The sequence below is a fragment of the Micromys minutus genome, assembly GCF_963924665.1.
Source record: "Micromys minutus genome assembly, chromosome: 6".
NCBI lineage: Eukaryota > Metazoa > Chordata > Mammalia > Rodentia > Muridae > Micromys > Micromys minutus.
Window position 1 is genome coordinate 73,749,641 of NC_137975.1, and position 24,664 is coordinate 73,774,304.

The window sequence follows — 24,664 nt, forward strand, 5'->3', positions numbered from 1 at the left end:
TGAATTACTTTGAACCCCCCCCCCAAAGACATGTTGCCATTGGTGCTTACATTTCCACAGGAATACGTGCTGCATTATTCAGGACTGATATTTGCCCAACCCTCATGCGTCATACTAGCATCTGCTTAGAGCTTTATCACTTAAGCTTTCCTTCCTCAGAAGGCTGTGTTGTCTGTGTATCTTCTCCATCCCTTTACTCGACAGTGAGCAGGCCTCAGAGACACTAGTGTGGCTTATGCAAGTATTAGTGTAGTGCCTGTTCAAAAGTTTATAGGTTACTCAAGGAAACTGTTGGTGTTAAAACTGTACTTTAGTCACAGATATGAATTGACAAAGCAATTTGTAGAAACATTTGTGTTGGGCTCTTTCTTGAGGATTGATAAAACTTAATATTCTGTAGAAGTCAATTCTTCCTGCATGACATATTTGGTAAGTATTTAGCACTTCCTCCCTTTTGTAATGTGAGTTTTCAAGAGTTTTACTAAAAAGCATGGGCTATCCTTGAAGTAACTTAACCAACAATGCTTCATTTTCTTTCAAAATATCTCTATTGATCTGCTTATAATTTGATACATTCCAGTTGTACCTATGTGATCTCTGACATGCTAATAGCAAGACTGCTGATGATACACATATATATGAACCCAAACACACACACACACACACACACACACACACATGTCTTTTTCAGGGTGATTGGGAAAAGATATTTATATACAAGTTTAATAAACTTTTTGAACTCTTGCTCCACTAATAAGATATAACAGAGAGCAATATGTGTGAAACTAATTAAAGCAGCATGTTCTTTCACGACTGGGTCATGGACCTTAGGGACAAAATACATGAGAGAAAAATCAATGAATTAGAGAAAGATAAATTGTAAGTTCAAGCTTTGTAACCTGACTCTTCAATGCTGTCTTACCTGTTACATTCTGGATTTTGAACTGTTTTTTTGGTCCTTTAAGATTCACTAATGTAAACATGGTGCTTTGTACCATTCGGTGTGTTGTGAGGATGGAGCAGAGGTGCATAGGGCGTAGGACAGTGTCTGCCCAGTGTTAAACATGCTCTAATAGCCATTGCTCTAAAATTTTGTGTCATGTCAGTTTCCTGCACAATTCTCTGTAATTGCATTGTCTTATGCTCTGAATCAGAGAGATAAACTTCAGTAACAGTAAAGACATAAGAAAGAAAGGCAAAGTCCCCATTCTGAGAAAGCTAAAGGGCACCTGATATAAGACACTGTGGAGTAGAACCTCTCACTCCATGAGGACAAACACACACACTGGAGAAACTGCAGAGAGGAAAAGCTTCCCTACACTAGAGCTGAGATTTCAGCCCATGTCTCCTGTACCTGCCTGGACTATTGTAAGATGATGTCTTTATGCAGGAATGCAGGTACAGGATGGAGCGAAGCCTGTCATTGGATGAGAAGGAAGAATGGGCGGTAACAAAGTTTTAGAAATAGAGGGAGGAGCAATAGCGAGGAAAAAAATCTGGGAGCAACATGGAGGAAGATGTAAAGATTCTCCTCTGTGCATAGATATAGGTTGTTACAAATATTTTATAAGGAATGGGTTGTGTACAGGATTTTGTGCTGTCTGGATGGAAAAATCATATCATATCAATTTGATCAAAGGTTATTGTGTGGTATGTTCCTTCATGTGGCGACTTAATTGAGTTCAAGAGAAGGTGTAGTGGCGGGATGCACCAAGCCCACCATGGAATTGGTGTGTGTGTGTGTGTGTGTGTGTGTGTGTGTGTGTGCCTGGTGTGGTAATTAATCGTGAGTGAAAGCAGCGTGGCAAGGTGTCACGCTGGATCTACAGGAGGACTGCCCGGGTCAGAGAATACCCAGGGGAGCCGCTGAGACAAATAGTGCAAGCTCTTATGGTCCGATGGAGCTGCAACTAGCATGGGCCATATGACTACCTGGGCCAGGGGGAGCCAGGGTATGCGCAGAGTAGTAAGCACAGGAACTGGTCAAGCCACTCTTTAAATATTCACCGCAGTAGACTGTAATGAGCATCTCTGGCTCAGTGCACCACACACAGCTGCACTTGGCTCCCTCAAGGACATGGAAATGATTCTGGATGGCAGGTGGGAATGAGAGACTGCTTTCCCCCTAGATATTGTCACCTTCCTCTTTCACAGGGACAGAGGAACCCAGACCCTCCTTCCCTAACAATCCTGACCTCACAGCACCTCTGTGAAGGTGAAAGGCAGCTTCAGTCCACTGTGACATGATGTGACACTCACCTGCAGAGTCTGTGCAGGGCTCAGGGTGGGTATCACCACTTGCTGAGTCTGAAACTTCCTGTTTCTAACTGTAGTACCTAAGTTTCCTGGTTCCTGGGACTTTTCTCTCCTAGGAACTGAATGGGGAGCAACTTCTCAGAAACTGAAACATTTATTCTATGAACACTTGAAAATTCAATAACATTATTGCTGAAGGGAAGGCTCAGTGGTCATGAGTAACATTGTTGCTTTTGCAGAGAATCCATCTCTGAGTCCTGGCACATGAATTGTGTGCTTTAAATATGGTGGCTCCAAAACATGTATGCCCAATTCCAGGGCATCCAATGCCTTTGTTTCACCTGCATGAGCATCAAGCATACATGCCACACACACATGCTACACACAAATGCTACACATACACACACAAATACACACACACAAACACACATACAGAGAGAGAGCGAGAGAGAGAAAGAGAGAGAGAGAGAGAAGAGAGAAAGAGTTAGAAAGTAAACCAACCAACAAACAAACAAACATAGAAATCCCAGGAACACATAGAGAAAAAGATATTCAAGGGCCAAAGTCAGTGGCTGGTCTTATAGTGTGGTGTCCTGGGCAGAGTGGCAATGGGAATTTTTAGATGTTTTGTATACTTCTTGTTCTGAGTGTGGACTTTATGTCAAGCGGTCAACTCCTCTCTTGGCTGAGTTCTTCATTTCTCTTGTTTTCATCTATCTCTTATTGATGTTCACTGTCAAATCTCTTCATCAGATTGTTCAGTTATTGCCCAGGTCAATTACAGCAGCATTACATGTAATTCATTCGATGGACCACACATCAGTTGTGTGGCTCTAACACCAATTTTGCAAAAGAAGTCACTTGCCATTAGAAGGCAGTGGACTTTGCATCCACACAGCCAGTCCTGCAGAGCTCAAACTTCCCCACTTCCATTGTTCCTTTCTCTTCCCAGGATCTACCCACTTCCTGTTGTAAAAGAATGCACTAGAATAGTAGTGTTTGAGAACTAATATTCAGTAGAGACTTTTGCTTCTCTGCAAGAATGTCTGTGTTTCTGTCAGCAGAGGTGGATTCACGATGGAGAAGAAAGGGGGCTCTAATATTGCCCAGAGACACCCTGTGATCTTAGCCCTAGGTTTTCCACTCCCATAAAAGGGAGGTTCTGGTCCCTCTGTAGCTTTAGTATGTGTCTTATAGAAGACTTACTGTCAGCCCTGGACTCTCTGTGGCTGCTGTACAGAGACATTTTCTTATTTTATTTTTCTTAAACTTTAGGGGTAATGTGGCTTAGGGACTATCTCTAAACCAGTGACAGCCTAGGTCTTCAATCTTGATAATAAAGAGGTATTTTTCCCATGCATACTTGGTTCTATCCCTGGTCTCTGGGTTATTTAACCTCTGGTTCCTGGCCACCCAGGCAGTGTCAGGCATGGGCTTCCTTTCAAGCTGTGGACCCCAAGTGGGACCAGTCATTGTTTGGCTCTCCCATAAGTTTTGCTTAATCATTACCAGGGCAAATCTTGCAGTCAGGATGAACTGCAAATCAGAGTCTTTGTGGTTGGTTTGATGTCATAGTCCCACTTCTGGCAGCCTTGCCTGTTACAGAAGGTGACTGGTTCAGGCCCCATGTATCTGATTACTATAAATCTTTGCTAGATTCACCTCCATGGATTCCAGGGAGTTCCTACTGCACTAGGTTTCCCCATCACCCTGTAAATGCCCCCCAATTGAGTCCTCTCTCAAAGTACTTTCTCCCTCCTCATCCCCACCTGATACTTCATGTCTTATGTCTTCACTTGCTCCCAATCAACATGTGTGCCTAGTGTTATTTTAAGTTTTTATGCCATGTTTAGTTGATCTCCCTGGGAGGCTCACCTACTCTTTTCCGAAGGGCAATGGAGGGGGAGTGAAATCTGGTGGTTAAGGGGAAATGTTTGAATTTTGTTGCTGCGAAAAGACACCATGGGCATGACAACTCTTTTAAAGCAAAAATTTAATTGGGCCTGGCTTATAGTTTTCAAAGTTCAGTCTATCATCATCATGATAGTGTGTAGGCAGACATGGTGCTGGAGGTGCAGAGAGCTCATCATCTCGATCTGAAGGAAGCCAGGAGACTCTTGTTCCATACTAGGTAGAGCTTGAACCCAGGAGACATTAAGTCCAAATACACAGCAAAACACCTTGTTGGAGAATTCCAACAAGACCATGCCTTGTCCAATAAGGCCACACCTCCTAAAAGTACAATTTATTATGGCCAAGCATTCAAACACATGGATGTCTGAGGGCCAAAGTTATTCAAGCCACCACAGACTGGGTGGTGTGGAAGGAGAGGAAAAGGTTTTTAGCATGTAATGTGTACTTGGTTTTTATATTGCTGACTCAGCGTAGTGCTTCTTCAATTCGTAATTCAATCCCTGATAGTTTTTACAGCTATTTATTTGAGTCAATTTTTTTATCTCTACTTTTTTCTGCACAGTCTCATTTTTTTTTTCTTGCTGAATGTTTAATCTGTCCTGCTGACAAACTTTATAAAGGAAAACATTTAAATGGAGTTGGCTTACAGTCCAGAGGTTTAGTCCATTACCATCATACAGGAAACATGTGAGCACCCAGGCAGACATGGCTGTGGAGAGGTAGCTCAGAGTGCTACATCTGCATTTGCAGGCTGGAGGAAGCAATTGCCACACTGGGAATGGATTGAGGATCTGAGACTTCAAAACCTGCCCCCACTGACCACTTCCTCTAATAAGAACACACCTTCTTATGATGGCTGCCAATCCCTATGGGACTATGGGAGTCATTTTCTTTCAAACCACCACACATAAAAAATCATATTATGTTACGTTTGCTTCAAATTACACATCATGAATACAGGTATATGGATAGAGTCAATAAAGGTTTGTTACTGTGTTGTGGTAAATATTAAGAAATGAATCTGCTGCTACTGGTCCCACAAAGTCTGACTCTGAGGGAGCCACTCCAGTGTGGAGACGGGCACCTGGTCTCTTTCAGAACCACACGGTCCACTCCACCTTCCCCCGCTGCTTTTGATCTGGGTGGCCCACGACTGTCCCAGCGTGCTGTTCTCACTCACTTTCCCTTGGTGGGTTGTTACCACACCTCACACACACACATCCCAACTCTGTGGTGGGCTTTGTTCATCCTGCCACTACACCCTCTTTTTAACTCAATAAGTTGCCACATCAAAGAACACATCAAAATACCCTGATCCAATTGGTATGATATAATTTGATCCTGAACAATTCCATCCCTTATAAAATATCCATAACAACCTGTATCCGTATAGGGATGCGCTGAGAGAAATATCTATATCTGCCTCCATGTTGCTCCTCTTGAATCTCCCCCCTTCTCCTCTCCTGCCTTACCAAAACTTTATCCCTGCCCCACTCTCTGCTGTCCAATCATCTACCACCTTGACATCAACTTACACTACTTGTTCTCTCAAAAGCCATAGTCTATCTGGCAGAAACTCCAGTGTCAGGCGTGAACAATCTCTTTAGGAGTTATTGGCTTGGACGTTCAAGAGGCTCTGAAAGTGCCATAGCCTATTACTGTTGCCCGTGATTGCCTTCCATAAGTTGAAAGGGAAGTTTCAATTGCTAAAGATATCATGCACTTGAGACACAAGACTTGGGAGAGTTGAGCTGGAGCTAATCTAAAAATTTTCCTTCCTAAGAACTAACAAATGAGTGAACAAATGAACCAGTCATCCAACTAAACAAAAAACAAACAAACAAACACCCTGGAACCCAAGTCAGAACTTAAAAAAAAAAACAACAACATTCAAAACAAAACAATTGCCCCAAGCCCCCCAAACAAGCAAACAAAAGAGAAACAAATTTGGAGTTTTAAAAACTTACTTTATGAGTGTTATGCCTAAAGCTTTTTAAAATATTATTTTATGAATGTTTGAGTGTTTTACACACACACTATGGCATCTTGTCAGTGTCTGGTGCACATGAGTCTAGAAAATGTGAGAGATCTAAAACTAGAATTAAAGGAAGTTGTTAACAATCATGTGTGTGCTGATGGACAATCATCTACAAGAGCAATTTGTGTTCCTGACTGCTGAACCGTTCCTGCAACCCCACTAGCAAGGATTATTATCCTTCCCACACATATTGATTACCAGCAGGGCTGAATAAAACTGCAAATTCCCACAAGGAGAATTTGTTCTGTGATCTTCTTCGTTTAATAACATTTTTTTGGTCTGGTGCTCACATTTAATATGTTTGCGTCCACATACCATCTGGAGATGTAACATTTTGTTGCTTTAGCATATTTATTTCTTCTCAGATACAGCTTGACTATGAAACTTTATAGTGATCATCAAAACTACATACACATAAAGTTAAATATATAGAATTTTTATTTTGATAATGTGAGAAGAATACAAACAATAGACAGCTCTGGATAAGCGAAGCACAGAGCTCTTTTTCCTGTCCACTATCCACTCATGAGAAAGCCTGGATACTCTGTTGAAACGCAGGAGGCCTTTGGAGAGACAGCCCTTCTTAACGAGGTGGTCTTTAACCTAGTTGGGCATTATTAAAACTTAGCAAAATGATATCACTATTTGAGAAACCAACAACCAGGACTATTAAATTCATTCCTTTGGAGATTTTCAAATCTTGACCCTGAAGTGTGCGTGAGTGCGTGTGTGTGTGTGTGTGTGTGTGTGTGTGTGTATGTGTGTGTGTGTGTGTGTGTGTGTGTGTGCATGTGTGTTCTTGGCTCCCCTGCCAGGTTATTTTGTTACTTTTTCAGTGACTGTTGACATGTTTCTACTTCTCAGGTAGAAGCTGCAGGGAGGTAATGGAGAGCTCTGGTGAACAGCACATAACACACCTACAGGAGCTTCCCTGGGAAGCCTGCCACATAAAGGGCCTGGAGAATAAGGGTTCGAAGAACTTTCTAGATCTTTCTTGTCTTCCTAGGCTGGAGGCTGTGGCATTCTAAGACCTTCAAGGTCCTGTCCCCAGACATGGCAGTCCTTATGTCAGCACCCAAGCAGCAGTCGGAGGATGGAACCCAAGCATGGCTGGTGTTCAGGGGGTATGGTCACTTTGAAATGCCACATGTTCTATGCACACCCGAATGAGCAAAATCTAAGTGGGAGCCAGCTGCTGTGGCTCAGTGTTCCCCAGCTGTTTACACAGCAAAGTGTCACTCTACTGGAGCTTGTTTTCCAAACCATGATGGCAATCTCTGAAAGACAGCATTTCTCCTGTTTTCTTATTTATCTTCTGGTCACACATCAGTGTCTTGAATGTGTTTGAAACTGCTTTACAGGGTTTAGTCTTACCTGTTTTTTAAATATTGGGACCCATCAATGCCAAGCACATACTAGGGGCAGTTAATCAGCTGCTTTCCCTGATTATTTCCACTTTGTAAGAGACCTTCAGATAAAGGATGCTTTCTGACATCCTTCTTCACTTGTTTTCCTGCTCGTTGGGTTATAGCTGCCTTGAGACATATTTAGTGCTTTGACAATGAGTAGAGGAGTCAGTGATGATGGAAAAGCAGTAGAAGGAACAAGAAGAGAGGAAAGATCTGAGGGTCCTTCTAAGACTAAAACTATAGCATGTAGAAATATACAATTCTAACTGTGGGTGAGTGCATGCCCTCCTGCATTTTCTATAAAGGATGCAGCAAGCCAGACTGCATGATAAAAATGGTGGGATAGACAGCATCCCTGCCCACTTCCTACAGCCTGATCCAGTCTTCAATTATCTAGGACAGGCTGTCTGAGAAACAACAACAAGAAACAAACAAAAAGAAAACAAAAGAAACAAGCAAAGAGAAACACAAAACAAAATAAAAACCAACCCCCCCCCAACAACCAAAATAAGATAACCTAAACCTAACATTTATTATCTTAACCAATTTATTGTTATGATACATTAGAATGGCAAAGAATAACAATTCCAGTGTTTATAGCTTTTGCTCACAAAGAACTTGGTGTGGAAAGGGAACTTTTTGTTTCTTAGGGGACATAGCAGGGCTTAGGAACACAAGCACCTCTGATGATCAGGACAAAAGGGCTGAGACTGGCATAACTAAGAACTAAAAATGCTTTAATATTTAGTATGGTGGAATCATGTGTCACTGTGGAACCTGTGTAGAAGGAGAAAATAAAATCTGCCCAATAAAAGAAAAGGAAACAGGTCATGAGAGTGAGAACCCTCTGGGTAGCTCTGATCTCTGGCCTGGAATTGTTTGCAGACCTGGAGCTGTGAAGGTAGAGGACATGGACATGATGCTTATACAGATGGAGAGCCATGGACCCACTGCTCCAGCCCATGACACCCTGGAAAGTGACATCACGAAGAGCCATGAGAGAGAGGAACAGCCACTTGACCGTGTGCCTGGATGGCAGCATAATGCAATACCCAGTAAACATGCCAACTACAGAGCTGTTCATGCTACTGCCTGCGGTGATATAGTGCAGCAAGTTGGAGCTTATCAGGGAATTAAAGACCCAAAGGAGGAGGAGAAAGGCAAGAACATGCCATGGTGCCTGTGGTTTGAGCTTTCTCCAAAGGGTGGTCCTGGGTCTGATGGTGACAGCCTGGACCACACTGAGGAGACAGGTGGTGCAGATGGAGAGCCCACGGGCAACTCTTTCTAGATAAACTAGAGTTTTACAACCAACATCACCTAGAAAGTTTCTGATGTAAAAAAATGTAACTATGTTTCTGACCCCTATGCAATCAATAATAATTGTGTTTACAAAAGCCAAGTGGATGAGAATAACATCTGTATATTTTTTCTCAGGACCCATGATGGCTGCATACAAATGTCTCACAAATAAGATGTTGTTTCCTAAAACTCCAAGTCCAGTAATTGACAAGAAAATTATACTTTGGATGAGGTCACTCCAAATCATCTTCATGCCCAGAATTAGAAAAAAACCTTTTGAGAAACACCAGGAAGTAAACATGATGTAGTTCATGCCTGTGGGTTTTCTGTTTTCTTTAGTGAAATGAACAGTGTATTATATAAATGCACAGAGTTCTTTGCTTTAAAATACCTCATTTGTTTTTGTGCCTTTTTTTTTTTTCTTGTTTCCACTTACATGGAGATGATGTTAACAATTGGACATGAGCATTGTGTTCATACCTTTACTGCCTTCGTAGAAGACAGATTTTTATATTCTTCATCTCTGAACCTTTTCTCATGAGAACATCCAAACAATGGGCACTGTCCTCCAGTTTCGAAGCCATAACATCAGATGCCTCCCTTCTCAGATTGTCCTCTTGTACATGTTCATCTCTCAAGCCCACACTGAGCTAACATAAAATAGTTTTGCGAATGAATTGTAATACTCACCCAAACAGTGTTCCAGGTAAATACATGTAGCTTTCCTAAGTCTGTGATTCTGAATTGGCTTTGGCAATAACTAAAAAATAGATTAATTGTGATGCCAAGGCTCCTGAAGACGCTGTTTGACAAAGTTCCAGTGCTTTGACAACCTGGACTGACCTCGGTGAATGTTTGATGAACATCTTTTGCTCTACTTAGATTTTGTACTGTTTTAAAGACGTCTCTCTGAAAGCTAGAGTTGGGATAACAAAAAGCTGGTGTAAACAAGAATGAAATTTATAAAAGATCCCTGGAAAAAACAGTTACGCGGAAAATTGAGTCCTTTTAAAAGAACTTATTACTTCAATAAACATTGAGATCATTTATGAGTATTGTTAGTCAGTATGAGAGAGAGGATTTGAGAAGAATTATTAAAGAAAAAAATGTAGGAATATTCTAGAAGTTGACAAGATGCAATTGAATTGCTAAGTTTCCAATGTTCATCCTTAGAAACAAGAAAGCTTTATGAATAGGACAAGATTTTGACAGCACAGGATAATGACAAGCCTTGGTACCTTCCTGAAGGCAAGATTGAGCTGTTTTAGGAATCCTGATGTTCTTCTGTTCTCTGCCAAATTGTAGTAAAGGTAGGAATCCTGTTGAGACAAGGCTTCATGACAGAGACACTGAGGAGGGCATCTTTGCTCAGTGAACTGCCTGCCTTCCTGAACAGACTTGTCAAAGCAGAATACTGACAGACTGTCTTTGCTTAAGCAAAGGAACTTCACAATATTTTAAGAATCAAAGAAAAATGATGACGCTCCTATGCCAAATATAAAAGAAATATAGGGAAGGAAGAAAAGATTTAAATATGGGTTAAAGACTGAACATTTGTAGAAAGCCAAGTTTGATATAGGTGGTAGTAGAAAATAACTTTTGATCTATTAATCTTATGCCAAACTGAACCAGTGTCAAATTTAATTACGGTCATCCTGTCTAGCATTTTTGTGACCTCAAAGCACTATGACACCAATCTTAAGGAAGAAGATATTGAATTTAAGAAGAACTGAATTTATCATAATGTTAATATTTAGTTCTCATAAAATTGCTGTTTATTAATTTTGCCCCTCTTTCAATATTCTTATGTAACCAAGGAAGACGTTAGAAGACAACGTATTTTGGAAATCTCTGTAATCCATGGATAAGGTTTCTGAGGGAATGAGTCCATGTATAAATAAATCCTGAAAGAGACAGACATTGCCATAGTAGGACTAGCCATACCGAGATGTGCTTCCTCTCCGTCCCGTCTCTCATGAAATAATGGTGTCCCATGCTTGATGATTCCTTCCCTTCACCACTCTTACATTTACCCTTCTCCAGATCTTGCCCACAGCCTAGCCTGGTCCCCAGCAGAATAAGTAGGTAGAATAGTAAGTAGATAGCCCATGGGAAGATGTGATTAATTCTTGTTCCATATTATCTTATTTGTGGGATCATATTAAAAGTAAGCTATTCCTTACTTATGTGCTTTTCCCGATCATTCCCTGAGAACCTTCTCCTCAGGAAATATGAAATCTTAGATTGTGGTTTAGGCATTGCTTCTCTGGACTCCAAGCAGAAGCTCTTCCTGCAACCTTGATTTCTAAGGTTCATGAAATCGGTGATTTTATCAGTCAGTTATGCTATACCTTATAAATGACAAACTACCTAGTACCTCATACTGATTTGGGTAATTTTCCACATGACATCTGTTTTCTGTATTCTTCTCTTTAAATTAAAGAAAGGATTAAACTATAACTGTATTCATTGTGAATGTGTTTTCATAAATCATTAATAATGAAAATATGGGAACCTTAAATTTGTTTTTCTTCCACATTTTAGTTTTCTTTTCTGCTCAACACATTTATCTGTGAATCACTTTCAGCTTCTCCTGAGAAGGTGTAACACTGGTCCTCACCTTCTGACAGGGTACATGTGATGTTCTCTTCCTGATCCGAGTCCAACCATGACCTTTCATGGCTCAGTGCTGCCCACAGGTCACATATGTGTCTCTGACACTTTTTCTGAGCCCTCAGGACTGTTCTGTCTGTTAGTCTGCTTATATATCAGCCGCTCTGTGGTGGGAAGACCTGAGAGATGCGTTAGTACATCTGCTACCTTGTATCTGTTATGAGGTGCTTAAAAATGACTTGTTCATAAATCACTACAGAGTGTTATGGTTGTACTATTCTATATAAATCACAGAGATGAACTGAATGAAAAGATCTTTCATTGCTCCCATTCCTTAAAGCTCTAGGGAGGTCGATCCAATTTGGAACATTCATCCAGCAAAGTTTTCTCTGTTTCCTTACATCCACAGGGGAAGAAAATTTCCAAATTTCCACAGATTCACTGAATATCCTGAACTAGTTTTAAAGTCATTTTCAACATGGCTAATTTTTTATTGTATTATCTCTGTAATGTATATTTTTAAAGATGTACCCCTTGCTGTTTTGAAATATTATAAAATTTATTGAAATAAAGAAGCTTTTCTTTCCGAATAATGTCACTTATGCACTGAAATATTACCCATTTACTTACATCCATCAATTAAAATACATTTATTTGAATACTTCTTTTTTATTTTGCTTTGTTTTAGTTTTAGCTATTTTTGTGTTTGTGCATATATGCCTGGGTACCACTTGTGCACCTGATGCCTTCAGAAGTCAGAATAAGGCATAAGATTCTTTGGACTTGGAATTGTAGATGGTGGTTAGCTGTCATGTGAATGCTGAAAATTGAATCATGGAATTCTGCAAGAGCAGTGAGTGATTTTAACCACGGAGCCAGACGTTCAGTTCCCATATATACACTTTCATTAGCTTTCACAGCTTTTTACCTCCAAGATGGTAAAAATAAGTCATTTCAGTTAAATAAGGAATTTGTCACAAATGATATGGTAGAGGGTTATACATATTTCAGCCGCTTGATCGATACCAAAAGATTAGTAATAGAAAGTTTAGGGTTCACAAGAAGATGGTTTGTGAACTCCCACTGTGGATGCAAATTCTGGTTTTCCTAATTCATATATTCATCATTTTGAATATGTTATTTGCCTTTTATAAAACTATTTTATATGTAAATTATGTTTTGTTCAATACAGGTGTGTTTTAGGGAGTCAGTGAGTTAACATACACAATACTTGGAGAAGTGCCCAGTATGCTTTAAAGATCAATATTCTAACATTGATCGTTAGAGTTAATATACAGCCCTATGTCTACGATCTTCATATACTACAATTTACATTGGGTCCAAGAAAAGGGAAGGTCACAATAAATGAAATCATGGTAAAGAAAGAGTACTGCCTGCACAAAGGACTGAAGTCACCAGAATCTCAACAGCTCAGATCAAAGTTCTCAGTCTTTGGAGGTAAATCACACAGATAGTGCAGACGCTGTGGGAGCAGGAGCTTCTACTCCAGGATGAACTGCAGCTGCCTCTGTCTCCCACCCCTGCCTGTCCTGTGTAGGGAGCAGCTCACTCCCTTGTGGACACTGAAACAGTTCTGGATTTCAGTTAGAGAATGATTGACCATCTTTTCCCTAAATCCTGCCACTGTCCTCTCTCTGAGTGACAGCGAGTCTGCATCCTTCTCCAGGACACATCAGCCCTCCACAGGTTTCTTTCAATGTTAAAGAGCCCCATCCCCCATGACATGGCGGCACTCACCTGTGCAGTCTGTGCAGGGCTCAGGGTGGGTGTCCTCACAGCACAGCCAGACCCTGTTTATCAACCTCAAGTCCTTGTGCTCAAGCAAGGTGTCAAGGTGTCAGGATGTCCCCTAGGAGTTTGGCTTCATCAGAACAGACTCTTCTGTCTCCATCCCTGAGGGCAGCTCTGCCTTCTCCCTGGTGCTCTGCCATTTGCTGAAGCCAGGAACTTTCTGATCCTAATTGCTGTGTCTGAGTAAGAAGGGTGATGCGCAGTGTCTGAGGGGTTCTGGCCCTTTGGTCTTCAATCCAGTCTTGAATCTTTTACTTCCTGTACCCCCAAACTGAGAACTGCTTCGATAACCCAAAGTGATCACTTTCTGAATAACTTTCAAGCATATCATTCAACATAGCAATGAAGCATCACTGAGTGATACAGACAAAAGCCATCTTCAGTGTCCTGTTTAGACACAGTAACTGGGAGACTATGGCTCCTGGAGATTTGATTGTTTTTTTATCTATATTCTTTTTCTTACTTATTTTATTCACACAATGTTCTGTTCATTTTATCTCCACCATCTAATACCCTTATTTCATCCTACCAACCTGACTTTATGTTTTCTGTCTTGTGCTCTTCAACACAAAAATATTAAAGCAAAGCAAAACAAACACCATAAAGAAAAAAATAACAAAAAGTATAAAAAGAAAAGAAAAAACAACCCCAAAACAAAATAGGAACATGGATAATTTCTTTTTGTGCTAGACAACTATACCTGGGCATGAGTCCTGCCCTAGAGTGTGGTTGAGTGTCACTTAGTGACATCTCACTGGAGTAAATTGATTGCCCCATTTCAGTCCTGCTCTATGAAGAAACTGTAATATCACCGTTGGCTCTTTCAGTGCTTGTGCTTCCTCTTCTGAATAATGATCTCTGAGCCTTGATAAAAAACGTCCACATAAGATCAAATGCTTCAAAGTCTCTGTACATTGTCCAGTTGGGGATTTCTCTTTTAATTTCGCCAACTGGAAGAAACATCTTCTCTGATGAAGGTTGAATGGTGGACTGACCTATGGGTACAGCAATATGTCACAAGGAGGTATTTTAATGCTATGTTTCTTTAGTGGACTAATTGCATTAGATTTTCCTGTAGACCCATGACCTATCTAGTTTCCATTAAATTCCTAATATATATGTACATAATTTTAAAGCATCCATAGTAGTCTCTATGGCTTTTCAAAAGGCCTTTAGTGTTAGTTGTGTCTCTGTGTTTTCTTTTACCTTCCACCCACTTCCCTCATTATTTTATTCTTTTATCTTCTTATAACACTATATTCTAACTCCCTTTCCTTTGGAAACTCCATCTTCTTCCATGATTCATCTCCAGGCACCTAACCCCTGTAGTTATACATCTGTGGCACATACAGTAAAAGCTTAAAACATACCATATATGTATGAGAGAAAACATGTGACATTTGTCCTTTGGGATCTGATTCACCTCAGTTATGATGACTGTTTCTAGATCCATGTATTCAATACTTGCAAATTTCATTTTCTTAGCAGTTGACTAATATTCACTCTGTCAATGCACCACATTCTCATTATTCCTTTGTCAGCCGATGAACATCTAACCTGTTTCCTGTTTCTGAATATTATGAATAGAACAGCAGTGAACAAGGATGAACAAGTATTTCTCTAGCAAGTTGTCGATTCTTTGTGCATATGCACGTGCTTATGAGAGCTGGATCTTGAGGTAGGTTAATTCTTGGCTCCTTGAGGAGCCTCCATACTGATTTCTGTAGTGGCTGCACACATGTGGACAAACACTACTAATGGACAATTGTTCCTCTTCCCAAATCCTTATTAGCACATACTGGTAAGCTTTTCATTGACCTTGGTATTAGCACATACTGGTAAGCTTTTCATTGACCTTGGTCACTGTGACTGGAGTAAGATGAAATCTCGAATAATTCTGATTTGCATTTCCATGTTGGTTAAGGGTGCTTAACGTTTCCTTAAGTGTGACTCAGCCATTCATGTTTCATCATTTGAGAACTCTCTATATCAGTAGTTCTCAACCTGTGGGTCACAGTCCATTTGGCAAACCTCTATGACAGAAAACATTTACAGTATGGTTCATAAGAATAAAGTTATAAAGTAGCAACAAAAATAATCTTGTGGTTGGGGGTCACCACCACATGGACTGTATTAACAAGGTCACAGCATTAGGAAGGTTGAGAAACTGCTTTATATAATTATTTTTCCCCTCTTAGGTTGGTTGTCTTTTACGTTATTGTTTTAATAGTTATTCTTCTCTAATACAAAACCCCCTGATTGCGTCATTCCCTCCCTCCACTCCTTCCAGTTCCTCCACTTCACCCCCTCTTCTGCAGATCCACTGCTCCTCTATTGTTTTTCGGAAAAGAGCGCCCCAATGATAGCAACTGAATAAGGTATAAACAGATGTTATTTATTTTTTGATGTCCAGTTATTTATAGTTCTTTGTATAATCTACATACTGTCAGATGCATAATTGGTAAGGATATTTTCCCATTCTGTAGATTGCCACCTGGACAGAATAATAATGGCCTTCACTCTATAGAGATGTTCAGCTTCAAGAGGATCCATTTATTTGTTGTTGGGTTTTAATACCTGTCCAACTTGTAATCTGTTTAGGAAGGCATTTTTCATGCCAATGGATGTATTTCTGACATTTTCTTCTAGCAAGTTTTGTATATCAAGTCTTAGATTGAGACCTTTGATCCATTTGGAGATAATTTTTTTATGGTGGGAAACATCAATCTGTTTTCATTCTTCTACATGCTGCCATACTGTTTGACCACCATCATTTGTTGAAGGTCTCATCTTTTCTTCAGTTTTATGTTTGGCTTCTTTGTTAAAAATCAGTTGTCCATAGATATGTAGGATTACATTTGAGTCTTCAAGTTGTCCATTGATTAACATGTCTGTTTTTATGCCAAACCACTGTAAGTGTGTATTTTTTTAAAGTTACAATAGCTTTGTAATACAACGTGAAATCTGGGATAGAGATAAACTCCATCAGTTCTTTCATTAATCAGGATTGTTTAAACTATCCCGTCTTTTTTGAATTTCCATATAAATTTGAAGATTTAAAAAAAACTCTGTGAAGAATCGTGTTGGAATTTTGAGGGAGATTTCCTTGAATCTGTAGCTTGATTTTGGCAGAGTAACCACGACTCACAATATTAATCCTGCATATCCATGAATATGGGAGAGTCTTTCAATCTTCGATTATTTTTTGTTCAACATCTTAAAGCTTTCAGGACCCATGACAGCTTGTAGCTCCAGTTCCTTGGGACCTAAGACTCTCTTCATGCCTGTGTGGGGACCTATGTGAATGTGGCATACATCTACAACACACATACACATAAATAGGAAGAAATACATTAGAAAAACAAGCTATTTAACTACCTATAGCACAAGATAATGCACATCATTTACTTAAATATTTTGTGTATACAGTGCAACGAAGCAAAATATAATTATTTATTCAGCATTGTAAAGTAGAGTCATGCATCACCCAAATATTTAGTCAGATATGAATGAGAAATCTTTATAAATACGATATAAATGTACTTCTAACAATTAACAACTTCTTTCTGGGTCTGAGTTGCCCCACTCAGCATGATTTTTTTTTAAAGTTGTACCCAATTGCTTGGCAAATTTTGTGATGTCATTTTTATTAACAGCTATGTAATACTCCATCGTTTAAATGTACCACCGTTTCTTCACCCACTTTTTTGTTGAGGGCCATCAGTGCTGTTTCCCTGGCTATTATGAGTAAAGCCACAATGAACATGGTTGAACGGGTGTCCTTGTGCTACGGTGGATCATCCTTTAAGAATATGCCCAAGGTCTTTAGGATTCTGACGAACAGTCTCTGAGGAGCTGACATTGATTTTCACAGCAGCTGTGCAAGCTTTCAAGTTCACCAGCAGTGCAGGACAGTCTTCTCAGCCCCAGGTCTTTGCCAGCGTGAGGTGTCATTTGTATTATTGATCTATTCTACCTTTTTAATTTTTGAAAACAATTTTTTAAAGAATCAAATAGTTACTAATCTCTCTTTCTTTTTCTCTCCTTCTATCTCTCTCTTTCTCTATCTCTCTCTTTTTTCTTTCTCTCTCTTTTTCTACAATATGAAGTAGCCTCATATACCACACCTGGATTAAACCGAAAACATATTGGGTTTGTAAAGAAATCAAATTCTCACTACATTTTTCCATTTCTGTTTTCAGCCACCAATTGTACCTGTGTTTAAGGAGAAAATATAAGCAGAGACATTATAAATGAACTAAATGTCTTTCAAATCAGAAGTCAAGACTTTCAGGAGAACCTTCCTGCTGAATTCTAATCTGTTTCGATGATATCCATATCTTTTCATTCCATGTAGAAACAGAAACAAAACTGCATTCCTAAAGCAAAACTATTCATACCTCACTTACAATTCAATATTAACTATAAAGTACAGCACACCCATGCTATACTCATTAGACCACAAGAAGCTAAACAAAAAGGAAGGCTCAAGCATGGATGCTTGAATTTCACTTAGATTTGGGAATAAAATAGTCCTACTAGGCAGACAGAGGAAGGGAACTGAAAGGAAGAGGAAATGGGTGGGAATACTCGGGATCAGGTGTGAGGAGAGATAGGGAAAAGGGCTAGCTTACCAGGAGAATGAAAATATGCAGCTAGCTAGGGTGGGGCTTAGGGGTTTCTCTAGAATATGCCAGGGACCTAGGATAAAAGGGGGGGGGGTTCTGGAGTCTATAAGGGTGATATCATTTGAGATTCCTGGCCCTGAGGATATGGAACCTGAAGTAGATACTTTATGTAGTCAGTCAGGAACCCCAATAGAGAGATAGGGTCACCAACCTACCCACAAAACTTCTGACCCCAAACTTCTTCTGTCTATAAAAAAAGTGCAGAGATGGGAGTAAAGATGGAGAAGATACTAAGAGAATGTCCAACCAATAATTGGCCCAACTTGAGACCCATTCCATGGGCAAGCACCAATCCCTGACAGTATTAATGGTGCTCTGTTATGTTTATAGACAGTTACCTAGCAGCTGACTGAAACAGATGCAGATTACCACAGATAAACAAATGAATGGAGTTCAGGGAGCCTTATGGAAGAGTTGGAGGAAGAATTGTAGGACCTCTCAAAAGAGGGCAGAGACTGCACAGGAAGACCAATAGAATCAACTAACCCAAACTTTCAGAGGCTCTCAGAGACTCAATACCAACCAACCAGCATGTGCAGGCAGGATCTAGGCCCCCTATATGCACATATGCAGCATTTGTGCTGCTCAATCTTCATGTGGATCCCCAACAACTGAAGCAGGGGCTCCGAAATCTGTTGCCTGCTTGTTGATCTGCAAATGGGCTGTCTTTTCTAGCCTCGGTGGGAAAAGATATGCCTGGCCTGCAGAGCCTTATTGTGCCAGGGTGGGAGTATACAGGGTGAGGGGGGTGGGGGGCTCCACCCTCTCAGAAGAGAAGGGGAGGGAAGGAATTGTGTAATGCATGGGGCATGACAAGGAGGCTTAGTGATTGGGATGTAAAGTCAATAAATAAATCAATTAATAAATAAATGGGAAAGTGACTACCATTAAGCAAAACATGATGGTGAATATGTTTAATTCATGATTATCACATTTGAAGTGATAATCAAAAGTTATCCTAGCAGCCATTAGGGTTTAAAATCTTTTAAAAGAAAGATGTGAACTGACAAGACAAACAAGCAAAAAACGAGGACGTAAAAGCCCAAGTAATTTCTTAAACTACTTTCCAGTTTCCTAAAAGCCACCCATATTTTCAAACTGTGAGTCAGCTTAGAGATCTACTTGGGCTTCAGTATCCAACAACATTAAGAGAGCATTTTGGAAGGAGTGGAGAGAATATATGAACCAGAGAAGTATTAGACATTTGTGGTGAATCCATTTCTGTCAAGAGTGACATGGCTAATTGACCACCATGAACCAGGGACTGGATGTCATACAGGATACATTTGCTTATAGTCACAGCAACGAAATACACAAAATGATAGAGAAGTAGTTTGTCCTATGGGGCTGGCAATGACAACAGTTAACGTCTAATGTGTGTGTGTGTGTGTGTGTGTGTGTGTGTCTGTGTGTCTGTGTGCATGAGTGTGTTGTGGATGTAGACTGGAGCCTGTATTCACATCTGTACATGAGTTTCCATTTTCACGTCTTCCAACCACAGCTGCATATTATCTTGAAGAGACACATAGGATGGAGTAGCTTTATAAAGGGTTGGAATATTTTCTTGCATAGAATATTTGGGGTTGTCACCACGTTGTGTAGGTTGATATCAAGACAATACATGATTGAACAATAGAGAGTGGGCGGGGACCAAAGTTCTGATAAGGCAGAAGAGGAGAAGAGGGAGATACAGGATGGAGGTGACAGAGGAGGATGGTTCAGATTAACATGAACTAGATCTATCTCATCTAAGTGGGCGTTTTATATCTTTATAAATTGGCAGAGAATTTATTGTTTGGATGTATTCTGGATTGAGAATTTAACATATAAATCTGTTTGATAAGTTATTGATTGTTGAGTCATGTTTTTACCAGTCTGTGGAGGACACTGTATGAAAACAATGGCTGAGAGGCAGCCGGTACATGCTGTTCTAGCTCTGTTGCCCAGGTGAGGTGAGGGCACGTGGGGCTATGGGAATGAGATGTGTGGGAGCCAGGCTTAGTAAATAACCACTTTAGGGGACTGTGCTTGACTCCACACTGGAGCAGGTCCTGGAGTGAGAGGTCCCTTGGAGTGAAAGCACGGATAACAGCAGAATCTTTTTTAGATGTTCACCACCATGGCGTTAGATCCATATGTGCTGGTGATACAACAGCATTTGTGTCTCCTATGTTCTTATAATGATGATGTGCCCAGATGACCCATTAAACTGGCTCACTCAGCTCAACTTAGGCAGAACCATTTCTTCACACACTTATTTTTACCATATCTGGGGAGAACAGATGTGTGCATTGATATTTAGAAAGCACATTGTCAAGTACAAGACATAGTATTTCTTAAACTAACATGATTACATGACTACGACTTGATAAAATTTACAAAATTCATCTGCATGTTTCTAGTCGTGGTAGTCATAAAACTAGTTATACAAATCTTTGTTAGACCTATTTTCTCAGTGCTAGAGAGATAGCTCAGCATGTAAGAGCATTGTATAGTCTTCCAGAAAAGCAAGGTTCAACTTCTAGAAACCATGCATTGGTTCTAAATCTAGTTAACAACTGGAGGTTTGCTGTTCTCTCCAGTTTCTATAACACAGGACATATACATATTCATAAGTCACAAATGCAGATTAAATATTCATTAACAGTAAATTAATACAAACTGACAAGTTTTTTTCTTAAAAAAAAAATCTACAAATGTGGCAAATAGAGAATGAGATGTGTGTATCACTGTAATTTGAGAAGGTCTTTCTTCTGTCAACTCAAGGTCACCAAGAAGAGTGTCTGAGGATAAACACATGCTTAAATTGCTTTGCAAAATTGTGCCATACCCAAAATGTATTTAAAAAAATTACTCTGACTCTTATTGAACATTTAAATGAGAGAGACATTTTGTCAATTTCTCCCACTGAGCATGCCAACATTCAACCAGGAGCCCATCCCTGTGAATCAGCACAAAGGGGCTAATGGTTGCATAACCAAGAGTAAAAAATTGAGTATTTGCCATTAATGCACTGTCCCTTGAAGAGAGACTTAAAATTAGAGAAAAGGCACAATCTGTCCAGTAGAAGAAAAGAAAACACAGCATCAGAAGGAGGACACTTTGAGCAGCTCTCAGCTCAGGGGGAGTTCTGTAGAGAAGCTTGGAGTTCTGAAGGTAGAGGACCTGCTTGTGGTGCTTGTGGAGAAGAAAAATTATGTAACCACTGGCCCCTCCCATGGCACCCTGGAACACTGCATCTCTCAGGACCATGAAAAGGAGAAAAATCCATTTTCCTTTATGATTTGATGGCATAAAATAACAATAGTTTTCATCATTCATACGTTCTGATATATTCAGACTTATACTTGTGACGGAATGGATCAGGTTCACACTGATTAAAGCATTGAGTATCCAAAAGAATGAGAAGAATGGAAGGATGTGCCATGCAGTCTTTGGTCTGAGTCGCCTCCAACCAGATCCTCTGGGACTAATGGTGATGGCCTGGACCACAGTGAGGAGACTGGTGGTGCAGATGGAGAGGCCACGGGCCACCCTCTCCAAGTAAGCAATGATCTTACAGCCTATGTCATCCAGGAAGTTTCTCAGACCAAAAGCTGCTATTGTCTTTGGTAATCCTTTTGTAAGAAGAATTAGGATGTTTGTAAAAGCCAAGTGGATGAGAATAAGGTGTATGCGTTTCCTCTCAGAGTCTCCCCACCAACTGTACATATAACTCACAGAAACAGACATGTTCCCGAGAGTACCAACCACAGTTATACAGAGGAAAAGAATTTTATTAGTAGACTTCAAAATCATTTCTTCCTTTCTACTTAGAAACACTAGTATCCAGGATACAAATACTTTTTGAAGAAAACCTCAGTAATCCTATACATAGATCTGAACAACAAATTTTGCACAATATCATTTTCTAAAGTTCACAAAGTAATCATGGATACAGGAAATATTGCAGATTAAATCCCCGAAATTTCTCTTGTTTCCTGTGATATTTTGTGTGCTCTTACAGGCAATATTGGAAACTGGTATTTAAATAAAAAGTTTGCAGGATAATGGTTTTTAACTTTGCACTATAATTGATTATTTCAAGTTTGATTTGTGGATGTGTGTGTGTGTGTGTGTGTCTGTCTGTCTGTCTGTCTGTCTGTCTGTCTGTTTGTCTGTCTGTCTATCTGCATTAGTGCATTATCTTTGTAGTCACACAGCACTGATAAGTTGAATTCCAAATCCCCTAAGCAAAAATTCTTCTAGTTCTCATTCTATTTATTTATATTTCCCCAGTCAATTCCCAAAGCCCTAGGCTTGCGCTGAACCTGTCTGCCTTCCCCACATCATATGTAGAAACTGAGAGACCCTGTGAACCAACACCCGCAGCATCTCTAACATTTAGTTACTTTACTTCCACATCTCTCCCTTTTTGTCTGATATTCCTTTCTTATCTGCATCTTGAATCACACAACAATTTTTAAAATGGAAATTGATCCCAAAGCTTTATAACTTCAATCTCTACATCTTAATATGCCAAGATTTTATAGTGACCATTATGCAATTTCCATCTGCATGAATGTTTACTAGGTGTTTTTAAAGAAAGGTCTTAGTGTCAAGTCAAATTGTGTAACCTTTCCAGATAAGCCCCCAGTAAAAGTTGAATTACCAAAACATGTCCTGAAAAAGACTCTTGTGTAAAAAATTCATGTAACCACTTGGTGGAAGCCAGTGGCAGTGCCCTTAGAACCCTGGAATGCTTCCTAGGACAGTGGGTAGCAAGGGGCTGTGATCCCATTGGATGACTCAGAGCATCTGTGATCCAAAGGCAGGACTTCAGTACATCTAATAGAGCATGGAGAAGCCTTGTAGCAGCTGTTGCTGATGAGAGAGAGAAAGATGATTAATGAGTTGTTAGGTACTGTCCTGAGATGAGTGAAGTTATTGAGTTATGGTTTCTCAGTATGTCAATATGTAGGAATATACAGTAGGTTGGGGTATACAGTAGGTTGGGGTACACAGTTGTGAGCAGGGACCCTCCCATCTAAGAGGACATGGTGGCATTTGCCTTCCTGGGTCCTTGCGAGCAGTGGTTACATCAGTTTGCTTTACAGCCCGCTTCTCCTCCTGTTTCTTTTCCAACCTGTTTGTCAGGCAGCTGCTTTGTCCTACATCAACCCAAGCTGATTCCAAGACCTCTCTGCAGGATGTTTCTCTTCATGTTTTAAAGCTCCATTCTCATTTCTCAGGGGTCTATGGAAGGCTTTTTTTCTAGAGTAAGAGGAATCTGGATGCTTCAATGGCTCCATGAGTTTGTATGTTCTTATTATCTGGAATTCCTCTGTTCTGTGCTGTCCTTACTAAACTCACAGGAAACCTTAAATGTTTTTGTCCTCACGATCTCACATGTGACGCACAAGAATCTAGCCTTCTTGTCAGGTTTGTTCCAGGTGCCTTCATGACTCTAGAAATGTCAATTATTCCTTTACTACTGCCCATCCAACAAAGAAAGAGGTAATTGGTGCCTGTATCAGTGAATTTTAGAAATCACAATACCATTCTGAATACAACATTCTCTAGACATTTATAAAAAGCTAACAAACAATCATTATTGATTTTTACATTGAACATTAACTGTTGTTCATTTAAAGATTGGAGTCTGTAAAAATTGCTGCAATCGATAGCCCCACCTCCTGATGAAATACACTATCATTATTTTCTGTTTCCTTAATAATTGATTCCTGGGGCATCCTCTATTTCAAATTGTCTATACCTGTTACCAAACATTAATCCATATTTTTGACCAATCTCTGAGCCTTCTAATAAGTGTTTCACTTTTATTAAAGTAGACTTTCAGAGAAGAGACAGGCAACTCATCTTCTACAGTATTTGGAAATGCTAAAGGAAATTAATTTAAAAGACAGGATGGACTTCTGTTTATATAGGTAGATGTTTCCATAGTGGGTTTAACCCTACGTCCCAAATCTGAGGTAGACTGTGTAAGTCTATCCGGATTTTCTAAAAGCAAGCCAGCAAAGGATGAAACCAAACAGAAAAGATTGTTACTCTTTGCTGCTTAGTTCTGGGGCAAAGTTAAGATGAGCTGTTTCAGGATGTACTGGTCTAGCTGCAAATCACTGAAAAGCAGTCCTTTTTGCTGCAATCTCTGTAATGCTGCTGTTCCTGGGATGTTTCATTATATTTTAAATTTTATCTTAGACACATGAAAGCCCTGTATATCTTACTGATTCCTCTGATAAAGTTAAGGAGGTAAAGACACAGCCAGAGCTCTGTTCTGACTGCAGCCTGAAGATGGACAGCAGTACCTCAGCATGTCCGTTTCTGTATTCCATAGAACTCATCTTTTTAGATCTCTCTGGACTGAAGGACCAGCCTTGTCACAGTCAGTGGAAAGTTAAGGATCCGAGGCTCACACAGTCTCTCAACTCCTCCCTGTCTTAGAGAGAGACTTCAGCTGTAATGCCTCTCTCAATGCACAGCTGAGGGGATGAAGATCTTACCTGGACCTCTGTGGTGCAGTCAGTCTCTGGGGCAGCTCTGGGAAGGTGACACTTGCCGGGTCATATTTGTACTGTCTGGACCTGTGAGGCTCTTGGTTGTCATCTTGTACCACAGACTTCATGTTTCAT

The 24,664-nt window shown here is 40.1% G+C and overlaps 2 protein-coding genes across 2 annotated transcripts; both read right to left on the reverse strand.

Moving 5' to 3' along the window:
- Positions 1–8,263: 8,263 nt before the first annotated feature.
- LOC308421885 (vomeronasal type-1 receptor 90-like) lies at positions 8,264–9,216 on the reverse strand (the record flags this gene model as incomplete). The annotated part of the gene is made up of 1 exon (XM_080918355.1): positions 8,264–9,216. Exon 1 carries the CDS (start codon positions 9,170–9,172, stop codon positions 8,264–8,266), a length of 909 nt encoding a protein of 302 aa, XP_080774481.1. The 5' UTR covers positions 9,173–9,216.
- An 11,678-nt stretch (positions 9,217–20,894) lies between these two features.
- LOC308421518 (vomeronasal type-1 receptor 4-like) lies at positions 20,895–21,848 on the reverse strand (the record flags this gene model as incomplete). Its single annotated transcript, XM_080917919.1, has 1 exon — positions 20,895–21,848. The coding sequence occupies exon 1, from the start codon at positions 21,828–21,830 to the stop codon at positions 20,895–20,897; it is 936 nt and encodes a 311-aa protein (XP_080774045.1). The 5' UTR covers positions 21,831–21,848.
- Between the last annotated feature and the right edge of the window lie 2,816 nt (positions 21,849–24,664).